Here is a 20344-nt window from a genome sequence, read left to right as displayed (position 1 = left end):
ACCAAGCTGGCTTTAAACTCAGAGATCTACATGCCTCTAGTTCCCAGTTGCTAGGATTATTAGGTTTGTGTCATCAGCCTTCTTCCAACATTTCTTTCTTGTCACAAAGGTGCTTTGTTACTCTTTTATAAGCCTTAAGAGACAGTCACAAACAAGCTATCCACATTCATAATTTTAAAAAATATGTTCTTAATGTGTGGAAGTTTGAAAGATAATGGCCCCCCTAGGCTCAGAGAGTAGCACTATTAGGAGGTGGGGCTTTGTTGGAGTAGGCGTGGTCTGTTTGGAGGAAGTGTGTCACTGGGGGAAGGCTTTTAAGGTTTCTGATGCTACAGCCAGGCCCAGTGGGACATTCCCTTATTGCTGCCTGCCAATCTGGATGTAGAACTTTCAGATACCTTTCCAGCGCCATGTCTGCCTGTGTCCTGCAATGCTTTTCCTGCATGATGGCAATGGACTACATCTCTGAACTGTCATACAGGCCTAATTAAATTCTTTCCTGTATAAGAGTTTCTGTGGTAATGGTGTTTCTTCACAGCAATGGAAACTCTAGAGACATAATGGACGTATTTTAAAAAGTACAATTTGAAAAGAAAGATTTTGAAAAAAGTCCCTGAGTATGTATATTCCCGGGGACAATAGTTGAAGATAAAGCATGTATATAATGTCCCTAAGGAACAGTACCACCCCATTTTCAAATGACAATTTGTTGGACTGAGGGCAGCAAATACAAAGAAGTAGAATGTAACCACTGACAGTCTTTGGCTGTAAATTGACTATGTGCTTTTAATCATTTATAATATATCTCTTTGTATGGAAATATCTACAGTATAATAGGCCCGGGGCTAGGACTTAACACTGTTTCAGATCTGTACTCCTCCCAAGCAACTGGTACATTTTGAAGCACATCCAGTCACTGGGAAATAATTACAATTGTATTGTTTCCATTTAGAGAAGATGGTGATTAGTATTATTTTAGTAATTTATCTTAACAAGTAAGGATAGAATATTGCTTGGGTGTTCTTTGCATCCTCATACATTGAGGAGAGCATGAAATTGCGATTACAGGCCCGATTTAGAGAAGAGTACTTTTCTAACTCAACCCAGAAAAAAAAAATGAAATTCGGAACTTCTTGCACCAAACAATGTTGATGTCAATAATGACTAAACTTGAAAATGTTCACATTTCATGCCAGTTACTTCATCTTTCCATATTGAATCAATGATAGAAACTAATAAAAGGTCTGAGTATTTTAATTAATTGTGCTATCAACTTGCTAATGCTCTTTTGTTTTTTGTTTTTGTTTTTGTTTTTTTCCTATTCTCTGCCTGGTTCATTATCTTTATCTACAGGTGTACTTTATTGCTGGCTTCCAAAGATTACTAACTTTTATCTGTATCACTAAAATTGAATTCCCTTGGCTATACTGCTACTCTTACTGCTGCTTCCATTATTGCCTTCTCCAAAAACCTAAGGCTTTAAGAAGCCAAAGAATAACAGCAAATAAACGCCATATTAGAAGCCTTCCACTATGAACCTTAAGCTAAATGTGCTCACCATTATATTGCTGCCTGTCCACTTGTTAATAACAATATACAGTGCCCTTATATTTATTCCATGGTATTTTCTTACCAATGCCAAGAAGAAAAACGCTATGGCAAAGAGAATAAAAGCTAAGCCCACTTCAGACAAACCTGGAAGTCCATATCGCTCTGTCACACACTTCGACTCACTAGCTGTCATAGACATCCCTGGAGCAGATACTCTGGATAAATTATTTGACCATGCTGTAGCCAAATTTGGGAAGAAGGACAGCCTTGGAACCCGGGAGATCCTGAGTGAAGAAAATGAAATGCAGCCAAATGGAAAGGTTTTTAAGAAGGTAAAGCATTTGTGTCTTTTTTAAAAATTTGTTTTAATGACAGAGGTACAGTTTATTGTAATCAAGTGCATTTTAAGAACGCTTGCACTGTATTCGGGTGCTTGGTAATGGAGTCTCACAGGTCTCCTAGCTTCTGAGCATTCACATCATGGGATTTTTGAGAGTTCTATGTTTTGAATAGTATTTTAATTGCTTATTTGAATACATATTCTGATAGTGGAAAATATCTCACTCTTAACAGTTAATTCTTGGGAATTATAAATGGATAAACTATCTTGAAGTGAACTGCAGAGTGAATAACTTTGGAAGTGGCCTCACTGCATTGGGACTGAAACCAAAGAACACCATTGCCATTTTCTGTGAGACCAGGGCAGAGTGGATGATTGCAGCACAGACTTGCTTTAAGTACAACTTTCCACGTAAGTACCTTGCGCATTTTACAGGGGAGAGGGAGCCTTTTGCTGGCATGCACAGTGTGTTCTGAGATGCTTCTGTTTAAAAAAAGCTGATTTTGAAAAGTAAAGCATCTTCATAGCATACTCGAGATTATGGATTTGTTCCTTAGCACTTAGTGTGTGCACGCGAGCACACACACACACACACACACACACACACACACACACACACACACACGGTGTTCCTTAGGTGTTTTTCTTTATGATTATGTCCATAAAACATGACTAGTGTCTAGGAAGATGGCTTGATGGGTAAGCACGTGCTGTGCAAACACAAGGACCTGAGTTTAAATCCCTAAGAATACCCACAAAGCCGCATGAGGTAGCATACGTCTGTACTCCGAGCTCTCCTAAGGCAAGGTGGGAAATGGAAACAAGAAAATTCTTGGAAGCAACAAAAAAGCAATAAGAGACCCTGTCTGAAAGTTGGAAAGTTAAGTCTAATACCCAACATCGTCTTTGGATTTCCATAAACACAAACACACCATAGGCAAATTTGTGCCCACGTTCACAAACACACACACTCACACATACATTATATGCACATAATGTTAAATAAATTAGAACTATAACTAATAACTCATATTAAATAAGGATAGCAACATCTAAGAGTTGGTTTAGGAGCTGAGACCTTAGGAGGTATAATTCAGAATTTTATTTTTTGATTAGAAATGAATTATACTCTAAAAATGTAGAGGTGGAAGGTATGGTTTCTGGACATGATACTACAAAAGGGATTGTTTACAAAATTGTACTTCATTTTTACACGTTGATCTGTCTTTGTTTGACATAGGAAATAAGCATGTGCCAGCAACATTTGGCACTAGAGACACAGGAGAAAAACTGGGTATGCATGTTTCTGGTTGGCAAGTATTTGTTTTTGCCATTGTACAGAAATAATTTTTTTTCAATTTTAATTTTGGTGTATGAGTATATGCCTGCATTTATTTATGTAAATGCACTGCTTGTGTGCTTGGTGAGCAGAAGTCTGGAACTGCAGTCACTGATGGATGTAAGCAGCCATGTGGATGCTGGGACCCGAACCCTTGTTCTCTGCAAGAGCAAGCAAGTCTCTTAGCCACCAAGCCTCTACAACCTCAAGAACTAAGTTTTAAAAATTGAGCATAGAAGAACACCTTGTTGTACCCTAAGTATTTGGTTGTTTCAGGAAATAAGTACTGCGGGTTAAGTGGTAGGGATCAACTTTTATTTCAAACAAAGATAGATGCTACAGAAAAATGTTCCCACAGGTCCTCATAAGGCACCATCAAGCAATAAGAAAAGCGCCTGTTACTGATGCATAGGCTAGTTCTAGTTAGCAGAGGGAGGCTGAATCTCCACATCTGTTGTAAGTTTAGCAGATGTCACTCAATTGCAACTGATTTTACTGTTTATGCTGCTGTCTGGTGAGTCCTCTGGAACACATCCACCAGCCTTGCTAGGTAAGGTATGGAGGTCACCAATGGCATTAGAAATTGAACCCATTGGGGGAAAGTAAAAACCATCTTGGAAGGGGTAAGGACATTTGTGGCTGATCATCTGACTTGATTGAGATCCTGAGGTTTTTAGAAAACTGGCTTACCTATTCTTTGGGACAATGACCAATGAAAGTAATGTGCCACAAGCAAGCCGTTGCTGGGCTGCACTCTGACACAACTTTTCCCAGTTTGATTCCTGGGAATTTGTACGGCCAAGTTTGAGGTCCCCAGACACTATGAAATCAGCTCAAATCATAAAGTGCTTTTGTGTTTGTAAGGCCCGCCTTGAATAATTTGAAGTATACAATTTTCATGTTTCCTTTTTATCGCGTAGTTGTGACTTTATATGCCACACTTGGCAGAGAAGCTGTAGTTCATGGATTAAATGAATCTGAGGCTTCCTATCTGATTACTAGTGTTGAGCTTCTGGAAAGCAAACTGAAGGTAAATATGAAGCTTAATTATTTTACATGTATATTTAATATTCAACCATTTGTAAAAAATTGTATGTGTATATATGTGTTACAATGTGCTATTTCAATATATGCTTATGCTGTGTTATGTTCAAATCAGCTTAAAAAGTGTTTCCATAAACATTTTTATTTTTTATGATGAAAACATTGAGTATACTCACTTTTAGTTTTTTGAAATAAATATATGGTACATTATCAATTTAGCCATCCTCCTGGGCAGTAAAACCATATCTTCTTGTTCTGTATCCAGCTGTAACATAGAATCCATGAATCAGTTTTCTTGTCCTCCCAATCCTCCTGGTAGCTACAGTTCTACCCTCAATGTCAATTTCATAAGGTTTTCTTACATTTCACATGAAAGAGAGGATGTGCCCCTTACTTAACCTTTCTGTGCCTGGCTTGTTTCACTTACAGTAATGACTTTAGTTATAGCCAAACTGTTGCAAATGATAGGTTCTCCTTTTCATGGTTGAATAGTATTCCAATGTATTCTCCTTTTCATGGTTGAATAGTATTCCAAGGTATATATGTAACACATCTTCTCTATCTCTTCATCAATTCATAGCCTGTATCCATTCCTTGGCTATTGTGAATAGTAGAGTATCGAACAGGAGAGTATAAATGTCATTGGCATAATGATTTCATACCTTCAGGATTTCCAATATTAAGATCGTTATGGTTATATAGTAATTCTGTTTTAAAGCTTTGGAGGTTCTTCAGTACTATATGTAATATATGACTATATTAATGGAGATTTTCATAAACAGTGTAGTGCAAAGACTCCCTTACTCCATAGACTCACTACTGCCTTTTGCCTGTTTGTTGATAGTCATGCTCTTGGGAGTTGGGTGAAATTTCATGTGGTTTTGATTTATATTTCCCTGATTATTAGTGATGCTGAGATTTTTTTTCATGTATCAGTTGGTTATTTCTGTCTCCTCGTGCCCATTTTCATTTGGCTTCTTTGCTAAGTCTCTGGATTTGTATCATGTCACATGTAGGCTTGCCCGTGTTTTTATCCTGTCTCATAGGTTTTTCCTGTTCTGATGATTGGAACCTTTACTGTTTAGAAACTTTTTAGTTTCCCATAATGCCACTTGTCTGCCTTTGCTTCTATTTTCTATGCTTTTGGAATTTATCCAAGAACAAAACAAAAACAATTGGGGGAAAAAAAAAAAAAACCTGTTCCACTTCAATGCTCTGAAAGTTCTTCCCAGACTGGGCCATCTCCCCAGGCCCTGTGAATCTTCTGAAAAACCAGTTATTCCTGGTCTCCTTCATCTTTTGTATTGATGTCTGTTTTGCTTAGCTCTGTTCTTTGTTATTTCTTTTCTTCTGCTTTAGTTTTCGGTTTGATTTGTTGTTGACTTTTTTTTAGGTTTTTAAGATACAATGATGGTTTATTGAAGTCTGCTTTCTTAAAATGTACACTTTGAATACTATAAACCTCAGCTTTGATACTATGTTTGTTGTATCCTATATATTTTAATATCTTGTGTCTCCACCTTCATTTGTTACAAGAAAAAGAATTTAATTTATTTATTTTATGTATGTGAGTACACTGTTGCTCTCTTCAGACACACCAGAAGAGGGCATCAGATCCCATTACAGATGGTTGTGAGCCACCATGTGGATGCTAGGAATTGAACTCAGGACCTCTGGAAGAGCAGTCAGTGCTCTTAACCATGGAACCATCTCTCCAGCCCCTTAAGAAAAAATTTTAAATTTCTTTTTTGGTTTCATCTTTGATCCATTGTTTGGGTTGTTTAACTTTCATATATTTACGTAGTTTATTAAGCTCTTTATTTTCTAGTTTTATTGTACTCTGATCAGAATAGCTAATTGACATGATTTCTAACTTTGAAATTTATTGGAACTTGTTCATGTCCTATTCATTTATCTATCATGAAGTACGTTCCATATATTGGGAAGAAGTGGGAAGCAGGTTGGTAGAAAATAGAAGCAAAGGCAGACAAGTGGCATTATGGGAAACTAAAAAGTTTCTAAACAGGCAAGAGGACCACAAAACCACATTTTATTCAAAATGTCATAATAGTATGAAACATTATGTACTGAGTTAAAAATATTTTAAGAAGAAAATTGTTTATTTGGTAGCTGTTTGAAGTTTTGTAGGTACCTATTAGGTCGTTTGTTTTAGGATACAATTTAAATTCTGGATTTTGTTGTTGTTACTGATATCATGTATGGGTCACGTGGGCGTTGTTCAAACTGGGGTTTTCAGCTGTCCCTATATTGAAATCCATCACTGTGTTTCTGAATGCTTGTTTTTAATAAAGTATTTGAGGGCTCAGATATTTGGTCTCTCTCTCTCCCTCTCCCTCTCTCTCTCTCTCTCTCCCTCTCCCTCTCTCTCTCTCTCTCTCTCTCTCTGTGTGTGTGTGTGTGTGTAAAATATATATTTTTCTTTTGTACAGCTTGTCCCTTTAGTTTGTTTGTTTATTGGGGTGGGACACACACGCCTACACACCACTATGGAAATCGAGAAGTCAGAGCACAGTTTGAGGGAGTTGGTTCTTCCCTTACATGTGTGATCTGGACATCTAACTCAGGTCATCCGACTTGGAAGGAAGCACCTTTACCTTCAGAATCATTTTGCTGACCCCAGTCCTTTTGTCATCATATAATGAGTCACTTCGTTTCCTTTTACGGCTTTTGATTTTAAGTCTATTTTACCTGATATTCCATATAGGGATGTAGTAAGTTGATTGTATATAGTTAGGTAATCTTAATCCATTCAGCCATTCTGTGTTTTCCTTTTAATCGATGCACATTCCAGCTAACTATTGGAATGTAGTGCCTTACCGCAAACAATTTTGTGGCTTGTTTTCTAGTTTTATTAAGGTCTTATCTACCTCGCTTATGGTCTCATGTATGGTTAAGTGGTTTGCTGTTATGACGGATTTTGATCTGTTGCTTTTTACTTTGTTTGCCTATCCTTGGTTTTTGCTTTGTGGTTACCAAGAAGCTTCAAGAGTACATTTTTTTTGGTAAGAATCAACATTAAGATATTAAGAGATGGGCCTATGATTAGAATGCTAAGAAGCAGAAAGAGAAAATACACTAGTAAGAAAACTATACCTGTATTCCTTCCCTGCTCCATTGAAAATATTTGCTATCTAGTTTTACATATCTTTATATTGCCTGTCTCTTAGCATCTTACCATGGTTGCTATTCTTTTTAATTGTTTTGGTTTTAGTAGTTTTTATCCTAAAGACATGGATGGTTTATTTAATATTTATGTTTACAATACTAGAGCATGCTGAATTTGTTTATAATTACCATTGACAATGAAACTTACTTAGTAAACATTTTCCAGTCCTTTCAGTTAATATTAATTTTTATAGTGTGACAAATTGAATAGCTGGCTTTTATTTCTGTTCAACAGGCGGCCTTAGTAGATATCAATTGTGTTAAACATATCATTTATGTGGATAATAAGACTATCAATAGAGCAGAGTACCCTGAGGGGCTTGAAATTCACAGCATGCAATCAGTAGAGGAGCTGGGAGCCAAGCCAGAAAACTGTAAGTAAAGCAATCGAAATTAATTTCCTCGTGGACTCATATTTATTATTTTAGCAGATTATTAAAAAGTAACATGAGTAAATGCTGGAGCTTTTTGATTTAAAAGTAATCAAGACTGCACATGACAGAAAAATTCTTTTTCCTTTTCCTAAAGAAGGCAATCCTGCCCGAATTTCTTGAAGACAGCAAGCAGACTTTAGGTTAGAGATGAGGCAGGCTTCTTTTTTTAATTGGAAACAATGGTCAGAATTGTAGTGAGATTTTTTTTTTCAAGTATATGTCCTGCCGAAGTGAGCACAAAACACATATTTATTATAAGAATATGTTTTCATTTTAAACCCATGTGTGGGATATAAGGCTGCTTGAAATTTGCACAGCAGCTGACTATGATTTGTCTTGCTCTGGCAAGTTTGTGGTTTTGCCAGCTGCTAATAGTTTCTGAGAGTGTGTGACATTTGGAATTCTGGAGACTCTTTAGACAATATATAAATGCCTGGGCCCTGAGAGGTGGTGTTGTTGTTGGCTTGTGGGGTGTTGGTTGGTTGCTGTTGGTTGTGGATTATTAGGCAGTTTTGTGCAAAGAAGAAACAGCAACAAGAAGTTAGATATCCTGATGGGGAAGATCAAACTTGCTTCAAGGAACTCAGTGCCCCTAATCATCAGGGAAGTAGTCTGGCAATAATGACACCTCTGTCCCCTTTATATTCCCCCCCCCCCCCAATCTAGTGCTAGTGGGTTGAAAGGGTGGAAGAAAAAAGAACCCATAAAGTAGCCAAAAGTCTGGCTACAAAGAGTATCATGTTAGCATTTGTATTGTAGAAAAGAAGCCCCAAGGCCAAATCTTTTATTCTTTTTACTGTTCTGGGCAGTAAGCATGCCTGTTGTTCATACTGGAGTGTATACATCTCACTGTACATCCTTTGAACACATCAGTATCTCTTGGCTTGATGCACGGGAATGAATATAAGAGACCCATGGGGAATTGCTTGTTATCATCAGGCTGATGCTGTGAGATTAGGGCATGCTTGCCTGGGAGGTTGGCATCCACAGGGTCTGTTACTGCCAGTTCCGATGATTCACCAAAACGTTTGACACAAAATCTTAGAAAATATTTACCGGTCCTCACAAGTTTGATTGACTACTGACAAGAGTCACTGACATGTATGTGTTTGTTTCCAGGATAACCAGGATCCATATACTTTTGTTATACTACTTTACCTGAGTATAGAGTCATTATCATGTGTCATAATAATCAATATTATATGTGGAGCTATGATACATGTTGTAGTGATAGTTTACTCAAGTAGGTAAATATTACAAGGACACATTTTGCAAATGTTTACTAAAAAATAGGCAAAGATGAGAAATGTCATATTGTGTATTTGGTCTGGTTCTTCAGTTGATCCTCAGGTGAATCCTTTTCCTTCTGGGATCCCACCAATGACTATGACCACACTGAAGGAGCATTTGATATAGCCTGTTTAAGTATGTAATTTTGAGTTTGGTCATTTCAGTGATATGCCTTGCTCTCCCCCACCCTCAGACAAGGTTTCTCTGTGTAGCCCTGACTGTCCTGGAACTCTCTCTGTAGACTAGGTTGGCCTCAATCTCAGAGATCCACCTGCCTCTGCTTCCAGAATTTTGGGATTAAAGGTATGTGCTACCATGCCCGAACTGAACCATTATTTACTGCTAAGGAATCTACACAGGATGCTATCCTTTCCAGTTTTCAAAGCCTTAAAAATCCTTCCCACTTCTATATATAACACTGTGAAGAGGCTTAGTCAGGTGGAGCTGAAAATAGGCTGGATTGAGTTTGAAATCTTTATTTCAATCAACTGGAATTTGATAACCATGCTTACTTATTCAACCAGACTGGTTTGGAAATTTGTAGAATTATATAAAATGAAAATAATCTTCTTGTCAAGTAATTCAATTCTGAGCTGAAGAAAATGTACTCTTTTCTGTAGTGAGCGTTCCTCCAAGTAGACCAACCCCTTCAGACATGGCCATTGTCATGTACACCAGTGGTTCTACGGGCCGCCCCAAGGGAGTGATGATGCATCATAGCAATTTGATTGCTGGAATGACAGGCCAGTGTGAACGTATCCCTGGACTAGGGTGAGAGATGCTCATTCAACTTTATTAGAACTCCAGAGTTCATGATTAAGTTCTTTGTTTATGATGCCTTTGCACGAGTGGTTTGCATGTTTCTCTTACTTTGTTTTAGACCGAAGGACACATATATTGGCTACTTACCTTTGGCTCATGTGCTGGAACTGACAGCAGAGATATCATGCTTTACCTATGGCTGTAGGATTGGATACTCTTCACCCCTTACACTGTCTGACCAGGTAACAAAATTTGTCTTGGTTCATGATTGTTTATTCAGTAAAAAAGTTCTCTGTGGCATCCAACATAGCTTTCCATGAGTAATATGGTATTAGCGTTGATTAGGCCCATATTTTAAAGTTATTTTGAAATAACTACTTTCATCTTTCTGTACTAGATTTTATTTTGGAGAGTTGTACTAGAAAGTATATTCACTGAACCTTTGACATACTGTTCTGGACCAGCTGGTTCTGTAGAAGAGGTGTTCATTGTTTTCTAAATTTATTCTGGACCCATGCCACTACCTATGTCTTTAAATAGAAATAGATGAAAGTGTAGATCATGTATGTATGTATGTATGTATGTATGTATGTATGTATTTATTTCTAGGACAGGGTCTTTTTTCTGTGTAGCCCTAGCTATTCTGGAACTCACTCCATATAGACCAGACTGACATCTATTGATTTCAGAGACCCATCTGCCTCCTGAGGTCTGGGATGAACGTGTGTGTCACCATTACCCTTGGCCTCTCGTTCTATATACCCACATTTCAGGCCACATTACAGGTTTCTGATACCTATGTGACCGATTGCTCTCATGCCGGACATCACAGATACCAGATATTTACACCTTTGCAGAAACTTCTGTTGGATTAGCAATGCAGGATCTCCAAGGGCAGCCCTTCAACTTCACACTGAACCAGGCTTCTCCTTTTTCTCTATTGTCCATAGTAGAAAGCCCAACAACAGGCAGCACCAACTCATAGTTTCAGCACATTTGAAGTTACCCAAAGAACCGATTTAAGCAAAGGAAAAGAGAAACGGTTGACTTTTTATGGCTCTCACTACTCTTCAGCCACTTTTCTTTCCTGTTCACATGATTTATCTACATTTATTTCTTTTTAAGTTTTATTTAATGTATATCTGCATGTACACCTGCATACCATAAGTGGGCGTCAGATTTCATTACAGATGGTTGTGAGCCACAATGTGGTTGCTGGGAACTGAACTCAGAATCTTTGGAAGGGCAGCCAGTGCTCTTAACCGCTGAGCCATCTCTCCAGCCCTCATCTAAATTTATACATTACTTTATAGGAGATTCTTATTTTTATCATTTTTTTCCAGCAAATGACCTTATCAGTCTAAATTCAAAAATGTTACATATTGATGTATATATATGCATGTAGCCACTTGGCCACTGGTATGGTCCATATGATGCTACCAACCAGAATATTGTCAAAATTATTTCTCTGTGATTCCAATTAATGTTTATAGTGGTCATTTTGATATATATATATATGCCTGTTGATTAATCAAAGTTAAAAGTTAACTTTCAATTTTGTTTTAGTGATAAGTATGCTTTAATGGGTTTTTGTAAAAATGGACATTTTCTTGAAAGTACTGACTGTTCTATTTGGTGGTACATTTTTAATACAAATTTTCAGTTCACCAAAATGGCCAATTCTCTTATTATCCTGGATCAGTTTCTCTGCTATAGAAGACTGAGATGTGCTAGAAGCAAAATCAACAGGATAAAAACAAAACATGTACTCTTTGGACTTGCAATAGTTGGAGTAATAGAAGATTAAATACCATGTGTAAATTCTGTCTTCGTTATCAGTATTTGAATTAGACCTGTCCCATTTTGGCTAACATCTTCCCTGATGACTTTTGTCTTTTTATTAATGCAGTCCAGCAAAATCAAGAAGGGAAGCAAGGGTGATTGTACTGTACTGAAACCCACACTTATGGCCGCTGTTCCGGTGAGTACAGAATAGTCATACAGATAGCAAAGGGTCACTTGGACAAGCTCTTGCTTACACTTCTAATTTTGAAAATGTAATACTTTTAAGTATATGTGTCCACTTAAGAATAATTTTACTTTGAAATGTTGGCATAGATAATCCTAAAAAAATAATCATAGAAATACTAAAATTGAAATGTGTACCTGTATTTGCTGGTGCCTGAAAATTCAAGATGAAGATGACATTCACATCACCTAGAGTTAGGCATAGTCCCAATATCTTAAGATAGAAATATACTCGACAGATTGTTTTGTTAAATTTTATTCAGACAGTTAAGGAAGTCCTACAGCATCCCACTGAACCAAGGCAGCATCTCCACTGTTACAGGACAGGTTGGTGACAGATCTGAGTCTAAAGGGCAACACTTCTCACTCACTATACCACACAAAGTTAGCATCTGACAAATCATCACCCTGAAGTTCTTCCTAAAGAAATGTACTCATTAGTGATTAAATCATTGCTTAGATCAGAGCCCTCCTTGACCATGTGACCTCTGGAAATAAACTCATAGAAACATCTAGACCGTTCAGGTGTCCCTCCATCCCCGTGATTGCTGTTTGGATTTGGACAATGGAAGACTCTTTTCAAAGACTGATTTTTCCTGTTCATGTCCTGCTGGCCTATGAGTTCAGCAGCTGTCCAGGACTTGCTGGCCAGCCTTTCCCATTGCTTAAACCAGGTCTTTTCCATGGCTGCTCTGCTCTCCTTGTATACTTGTGCTGATTCTTTTTAAAATAAAATTTTATTTTATTTTAGATTGTGTATGTTTATTGGACATGTTATACTAATGAATATGTATTATCTTTAGTTTCCTAGAAGTAGTGAACAAGTCAGTAAAATTAGTTGTATAATAAATGAAATTAATATATCCATTATCCCGGAGATTTCTATGTAAGATGGTGGTTCTCAACCTGTGGGTCGTGACATCCACAGGTTTCACATATCAGATATCCTGCATATCAGGTATTTACAGTATGCTTCATAACAGCAGCAAAATTACAGTTTTGAAGTAGGAACCGAGTAATTTTATAGTTGGAGAAGTCACCACAACGTGAAGGAACTATACTAAATAAAGGGTCACAGCATTAGGAAGGTTGAGAACCACTGCTCTAGGAGGTTGTATCAAGGTATTGCCAATTTGAGACTGTCTTTGGTATTGTTTTAATTCTTTTCATATTATTTAGTATGTTGTTTCTCTTGCAGGAAATCATGGATAGAATTTATAAGAATGTTATGAGCAAGGTTCAAGAGATGAATTATGTTCAGAAAACTCTATTTAAAATCGGGTATGATTACAAATTAGAGCAAATCAAGAAAGGCTATGACGCCCCTCTTTGTAATCTGTAAGTATATTCAGGGGCACTGTATTTTGAATCTGTATTGTGTTCTGCTTGGTATAGTGTGGTATGGCCTCCAAATTTTAATGTTTTCCAGTCTGGTTTTAAACTTTTTAACCCAAATGACCCTCTTACCTCAGCTTTTCAAAGTCTGGCACCATGAACATGTGTCAATGTGCCTATGAGTTTTTTGTGTTTTTAAACCTGAAAGAAGACCAAACAAATGGCAAATTCATCTAGTTTGAAGATTATCACCATGATCAAAACCTCGACTTATTCTTTATTCTATATCCTATTGTTTATACAGGAATGAAGAGACAGTAGACTCCGACTTTGATAATTTAACTAATTTTAATGATGAAGTAAATAAGTATTGGGTCTCTTGAAGAAAACTCAGAATACAGTTTTGAATATAAACATTCAAGCTTAAGAGTAACATAATAAGCAACATTACTGTATATACACAGAGAGAGAGAAAAGAGATTTTTAAGGTGTATTGTATATGTGTTTCTCTGTTTTATTGTGTTCATAAAGTTAGGGTAAGCCAGTGAGTATAGCAGTTACAGTGTAGCAGTAGGAGTTGTCATTAGAAGCTTCATAAGTAGACCTAATGTTCCATAGAAAACTTAAGTTTTTCCTTCGATGCCATTTTCTTTTGTTTAGCATATGTCAGAGCATGATCCCAATATTACACATTTGGGTTTCGGGGAAAGCTTGAATGCTTTTCTGGCATAGTATGAAGGTATTATTTGCCGTGTTTCTCACCTTCCCATTATCATCATGGTTTGGAAATGTCGGTTCCACCACAGTTTGGAGAATTTTATCATTGTCTATACGTTGGTCAGGTATCAAGACTAGTGTGTGACAGTATGACCATCATGTTCCCCCTTCTTTTCAAGGATACTGTTTAAAAAGGTGAAGGCTCTGCTGGGAGGGAATGTCCGCATGATGCTGTCTGGCGGCGCGCCACTGTCCCCTCAGACACACCGATTCATGAATGTCTGCTTCTGCTGCCCCATTGGTCAGGGATATGGGCTGACAGAATCATGTGGTGCTGGAACAGTTACTGAAGGTAAGCATTGGGCATGTGTTAGCATCATGGGGAAGACCATGGTTATCTTATAACTTTCTTAAAAATTTTTGAGATTATAACAGTTACATCATTTCCCCTATCTCTTTGTTTCCTTCAAACCTTGCCATATACCTCTCCTTGCTCTCTTTCAAACTCTTTTTAAAAAAATTGTAACATGCATATAGTTTTATATATATATATATATATATATATATATATATATATATATATATATATATAAAGATTTCCAATTAGAACCAGCTCATTCCGTATAGTGTTACTCCTATGTATGTTTTCAGGACTGTCCATTTTGATTTTTCGAGACAGGGTTTCTCTGTGTAGCTCTGGCTGTCCTGGAACTCACTTTGTAGACCAGGCTGGCCTCGAACTCAGAGAGCTGCCTCCCTTTACCTCCTGGGTGCTGGGATTAAAGGTGCATACACTACCGCCTGGCAGGACTGAGCATTGGGTATTGAATATCCAACTGGTGTGCTTTCCCTGTAGAAGAAGACCTGTCCCTGTCCCAGCATTGTCTTTGTCCTGTGTTGTAGGGCTGAGGCCTCCTTGTCTTTTCCCCATCCAATTTGGCATGCCTGTCATTGTCACTGTTCAGGTATATTGGTGAGATCTTATGGATGTAGCTTGTGACATTACCAGGAGATATGATCACACAGCAAATTCCCTCCTTAATTCTCTGGCTCCCCTCCCAGCCGCGCCCTGTTGCCTGAACATTAGGTGCAGGAATTGGTTTGGAAATGTATCCATTTGGACTGGGTTCCACAGTTTTGATGGGTTGTAGTTTTCTGTAATGGTTCCCAGATGCTGCAGAGAGAAGTTTCTTTGATGAAGGGTGAGAACTACACTTACCTGTGAGTGTTTAGAGTGTGGTTAGGGATTATGTTGGCTTACTACATTAATGGTTGTGAATTATCCTCCATGATCCATGACTTCTAGCCCTGGGTAGTTGGCTAGGCTTCCAGAACTAGGCATGGGTTCTCTCTTGTTGAGCAGGTCTTATATCCAGTTAGAGAGCTGTTGGTTACCACTGCTGCACCCATAGAGTTATCTTGTCATGTTGGTCATTCTTGTGGTTCATTGGCATCATAGCTGGCATCGACTAGTGGTCTCTTCATTCCTTTGGAAGCATGGCTGCTTCTGATAGGAGGACAGCTAATCCTCAGGGGGAGAGGCATGCAGGTTACTTCCAGCTCAGGGGCCTCTGGGCCCTGTATCTAAAATGGTGTGTTCAGCAATAGCGACATTTCATAAGCAAAAAAGAGTTTGCTCCAAGCCTACCCTGTGTTAGCTTTATAAACACTTAGTTGAAAGTATCATATGTACCCTTTAGCTTTAAGCCTCAGAATTCTGTCGTGATAGTTTAATTTTCTTTCTTTGATCAATTTTTAAAATTCTATTTTTATTCTTTCACAATGTCATAATGAATGAAGCAGATTTTGGTCATATCCATACAGCATTACATCTCTCCAGCTACCAGTAGGGCCCTTAGTCCTCTCTCCTTCCATTTTTTGTATTCTGTTACTCCTGCCCATATGCACATGGTATGGAATTGTCTACTGTGATGTAGGCAACCTATTGCTGGCCACGTTCCCAAAGAATGATTTTCCATCCCAGCAGCTCTCAGTTACCAATAACTCCTCTGCCAAGGTGGGGTCTTAGGAACCCTGTGGGATTTTCACTGGCGTAGTCTTGTGCAGGTCTTGTATAGGAAGCATAGCTGCTGTGAGTTGATATGTACAACAGCCACATTGTGTTCAGAAGTTAGCATTTGACAAACATGCCCATCCTCTGGCTCTTGTATTCTGATGTAATGACATGTTCCTCATTAGATGGAAGAAAGTTCTATCTAGAATTGGTTTTTCCACCTTCCTGATGCTGTGTCCCTCTAATACAGTCCCTCATGGTGTACTGATTCCCAAAATCATAGATTATTTTCGTTGCTACTTCCTAACTATTAATTTTGCCACAGTTGTTAATTGTAATGTAAATCGTTTTGGAGACTGAGGGTTACCAAAGGGCTTGTGACTCACAGCCTGAGAATCAGTGTTATAGTAGCTGATTCATCCATCCGTAGCTGAGCACTACCCACACCTACTAGGCACTCTGAACAGTTATGGTTCTCTGCATTAACCATTCATGTTTCTAGCCAAAGTTGAGAGCAATGTAAATCTATGGGTGTGCATATAGATAGACAGTTTGGTGATAGTCTGATCTCAATCCTCACTTTGGGGAATTTCACTCTTGGAGCAAGTATCCCTCTTACATCCCTCCTGTTTTGTTTTATCTTCTGTTACCTTCAGTTCCTAAAGGCAGAGTGTCTCAGCCTTCGCCCTCTTCACATCCTGAAGCACATAGCTTTGGTTTTACGCCCCTTTCGTGTACTGAGAGGCATTAACAATCACATCACTAGTAGTAACTTGCTCACCTACGCTGTACAAATATTGCTCCAAATATTGCCACATATCTCCTGAGCACATGAAAATCCTGCCAGGTTGAGAAACACTAGGGTTATATAGGAATCATTTTTTTTTAAAGGTTGTTTTTCTGGTTTGAACTTGAGTAGGTCTTGTGCATGCTGTTCCAGTCTCTGAGTTCATATGCGTATCAGCTCAATTGATACCGACTGGTAAAGGGAAAATGTTTTCTTCAATGGAGTGTTATACTCAAGGACAGGACCCATCCCAGGTCAACACAAAATACACATTTTGTGTGTGTGTGTTTGTGGGGATTTGTCTTACTGGGTTTTTTTGTTTGTTTTGATTTTCTTTTTGGAGTTGGGTCGATATAGAGGTGGAGAGGAGTTGGGAGGGAAAAGAGTTTTATCAAAATATTGCATGAAAAGTTTTTAAATAAAAAATGGCATTTTAATCACATGTGCACACATGCGTGCATGCACACACACACACACACACACACACACACACACTAGTGCAGGCATCCACAGAGCCCAGAAGAGTGTGTTGGATCTCTTGTGGCTAGGCTTACAGGTGATTGGATGTAAGCCACCCGAAATCAGTGCTGGGAACTAAAATCCCGCCCTCTTCAAGAACAGCAAGGGCTCTTAACCTCTGAGCTACCTCTGCAGCCTAGGAACTTTGATGAATCAGATTACTATCACTTCATGCTAACTGTGTCTAAAAGTAATACCCCGATTCCAAAGTGTCCACCTATTGCTAAATTATTTGTTGTGTCAGTATTATCACATCTTTGAAACCATTCCAGGAATTGATCAACTTTGAAGTCCTCAGTCTGCTTCCTATCTTTAATTTTAATTGGTTCTACCCATTCTCTCACTAGGCCGCCCTTTCCCTCTGGGCCAAAGTTGTCATCGCACTTTATATTACTTTAGCTGTTCTGAAATGACAGCCCTTTAGTCTGTCCTAGCCCACCCACTGTTTGATGGATGTGTAAAGTCTAAACATGCCTTTACCTAGTTTTTTTTTTTTTTGAAGATACTGTTGATCTAGTGCGATTGTACCCGTCTATCATCTTAGATACCTGTCTTTTCTTCCCTAGGCAAGCCATCTCTCTGACAGAGCTTTTGGGGCTTAACCTCACTGTAATTTCTCTCTTCTTCTTGAGGAATACCCTTTCTGTTGACTGGCTATAGCCAGTCATCATTGCCCAACTTTTATAAGGATAGTTTGTTTTACACTGGTCCTTCTGGTATCTAGAGTACTATCGTATGTGTAGAAGTCTCCAGGTAAAAGGCACAGAGACTAGGAAAGCAATGCAACTACTCTACGTACAGATTGGAGTATGCCTTCCTAAAGGGGAGGAGCAGCCCAAGTCCTTGTGACTGTTAACTGAGGTATATAGTGGACCCATGGGGGTAAGATGAACATCTCCCTATATGTCATTGTAGAGAGGATTTCTTTATCTTTTCAGATTATAATTTAATTAAAATCATCACATCTTCATAGATGGCCATCCTCTGATACATATGCAGCTGTAAACACGAGCCCCACCATGTGTTTTCATTGATTAGATAGCTTATTATGAACCCAACACTATAGAAAACATTGTGTGATAACTTACAAAGGATGACGTGAGCGTGGGAAGATGCCCTGGTACCTTAGTTTTTTTTTTTTTTTTTAAATGTAGTGGGTACAACCTATCTACATACCGGCAAAGGACATTCTCACTGTCATGTGTATAAGTTTATAAGACAGAACTACAGTTTTCTTATCTTGCATTTCTTGGTTATCTCATTCTAACTCCTTTTCAAGAGTACTCAAGTTCCAGTTATTGATTTCATAACTCTCTGGGATAAGTCAACTAGTAGTCTTTCCAATTGAAGCAGTTTTGTAAAGGCTGCTGCCAGGTTTTTGTAATATGCTTTCTGTAGGACTGACACCCTTGTCCTAGCTTCTTAGCTCATTTCTGTCATTGCTTGTCCATGCCGATTAGCATTCAAGTGTTCTCTGTACAGTTTCACATACATTTTCCCCTGGGTTGTCTGTTGGTAAGGCCTTTGAGGGATGGGTTAGGTCATTCTTCATATGTTAGCTAGCAATGTTTAATATAGTGCTGGGTTCATAATAAACCATCTATGAAGATGTGATTATTGCTAAGAGTAGCCACAGATTGCTAAGGAAGGGCTAATGACGTGGTGATGGTGATGATGATGATGATGGTGATGCCGCCGATGATGCCGCTGCTGCTGTCTGAGAACAGTGGTTACAGCTCTTGGACATTTTATTTGTGACAAGTAGCAGCAAGTGCCGCTTTCATCATCACATTTGGTCTTCACTGCATGTACTTTTAAATATGAAGTCGGGGTGTTTTTTATAGGTGAAGAAATGGAGCCAAAGACAAGTAATTTGATACATGCAGTGAGTGATAGAACAGGAATTCTTGTGATATTCTTTTGTCTTAGAATCCTAGGTTACATAATGGTAGACCTTGTCCCTTGCTTTTAGCAGATTTTTAAAAATGTAACTATTTAAAATATAGCCCTGGGAAGAAAAATATACTGTGGAAACGGGAGTCGAAATGCTGAAAAAATGTAGAGTTGGCTGAGGCCTCTTCTGTCACCTTTTAGAGTCAGTATTTCTAGTGGCCTGGTGTGCACGTCGGAACTACTGTGCACTAATGGTGGTGGTGCCTTTTTTCTTCTAGTTACTGACTACACTACTGGAAGAGTTGGAGCTCCTCTTATTTGCTGTGAAATTAAACTGAAAGACTGGCAGGAAGGTAAGGGTTTCGCACCGGCTTCTGGGATTTCTAGACGCACTGAAAGCCCCCAGGAGCCTTGGGTTGCCTTGAAGTGAGAAGCTGCCTGTCAGAGCAGGTTTCTTTGGTTTTGCCCATTCCTGTGACTTCCTTATGCTCAGCGGGGAAAATGACTACATTTTAGCCGCTGTCCCTTTTAATTTAGGAAATACTCAATGGCAAGGTGGGACGAAGTTTCTAATTGGAACTTCCCCAGGATGAGGGACCTTTTGAAGTCTACCTCTGCTAGTGATGACACTGGGGCTGTGAAGGAGAAACCATGCACACATTTATACAACAAGGCCTTGACGCGAGCCAATTGCCAGTCAGTATTCATCTGTGTAGTTACTTTGCACAGTAAATATTTACATATAATATACAGAGGCAAGGCATTTAGAAGAAACCAGAATCATAAACACAACTGTTGATAATTCTTTTTACAAACATCTGAAGTCAGGTGCAAACCAATTTTTCCTATGATGGACATGATAAAGGATAATAAATATACATTAATTACATGCAGTATGGTGGATTATTAAATAAACAAATAATTAAACAGCCTTGCCATGCCAGAAAGAATTGATGATAACTACCAGACAGTAATTGTCTGTAAATCTGTAAAGTTTTCCCCATTTGCCATGGCCTCCCTTTCTCACTTGCTTAATGCTATGACCTTTCTTCCTGTCTAGTGTCTCTGCCTGAAACTTTCCTGAGCATTAAATCTGAAAAGTGTT

At 38.4% G+C, this 20344-nt stretch overlaps 1 protein-coding gene across 6 annotated transcripts in view; it reads left to right on the top strand.

The window, feature by feature from the left end:
- Positions 1-20344, top strand: part of Acsl4 (acyl-CoA synthetase long-chain family member 4) — a 72810-nt gene that overhangs the window by 37541 nt on the left and 14925 nt on the right. For 2 of the 6 annotated variants that reach the window (NM_001033600.1, XM_011247843.3), the window contains exons 3-12: positions 1647-1883; positions 2125-2302; positions 4151-4260; positions 7696-7834; positions 9805-9955; positions 10065-10188; positions 11856-11927; positions 13173-13312; positions 14206-14378; positions 19518-19592. In NM_001033600.1, the coding sequence (NP_001028772.1) occupies positions 1656-1883; positions 2125-2302; positions 4151-4260; positions 7696-7834; positions 9805-9955; positions 10065-10188; positions 11856-11927; positions 13173-13312; positions 14206-14378; positions 19518-19592 (1390 nt within the window). In that variant the 5' untranslated portion in view covers positions 1647-1655. Of the gene's footprint in view, positions 1-1353; positions 1884-2124; positions 2303-4150; positions 4261-7695; positions 7835-9804; positions 9956-10064; positions 10189-11855; positions 11928-13172; positions 13313-14205; positions 14379-19517; positions 19593-20344 lie in introns of all 6 variants that reach the window. The other 4 variants (NM_019477.3, XM_011247842.3, NM_207625.2 and 1 more) reach the window with 2 other exon arrangements.

This window comes from Mus musculus, chromosome X (genome assembly GCF_000001635.26).
Source record: "Mus musculus strain C57BL/6J chromosome X, GRCm38.p6 C57BL/6J".
NCBI classification, from domain to species: domain Eukaryota; kingdom Metazoa; phylum Chordata; class Mammalia; order Rodentia; family Muridae; genus Mus; species Mus musculus.
Note: the sequence above shows the minus strand (reverse complement) of the source record. Positions and strands in the feature narration are given on the sequence as shown.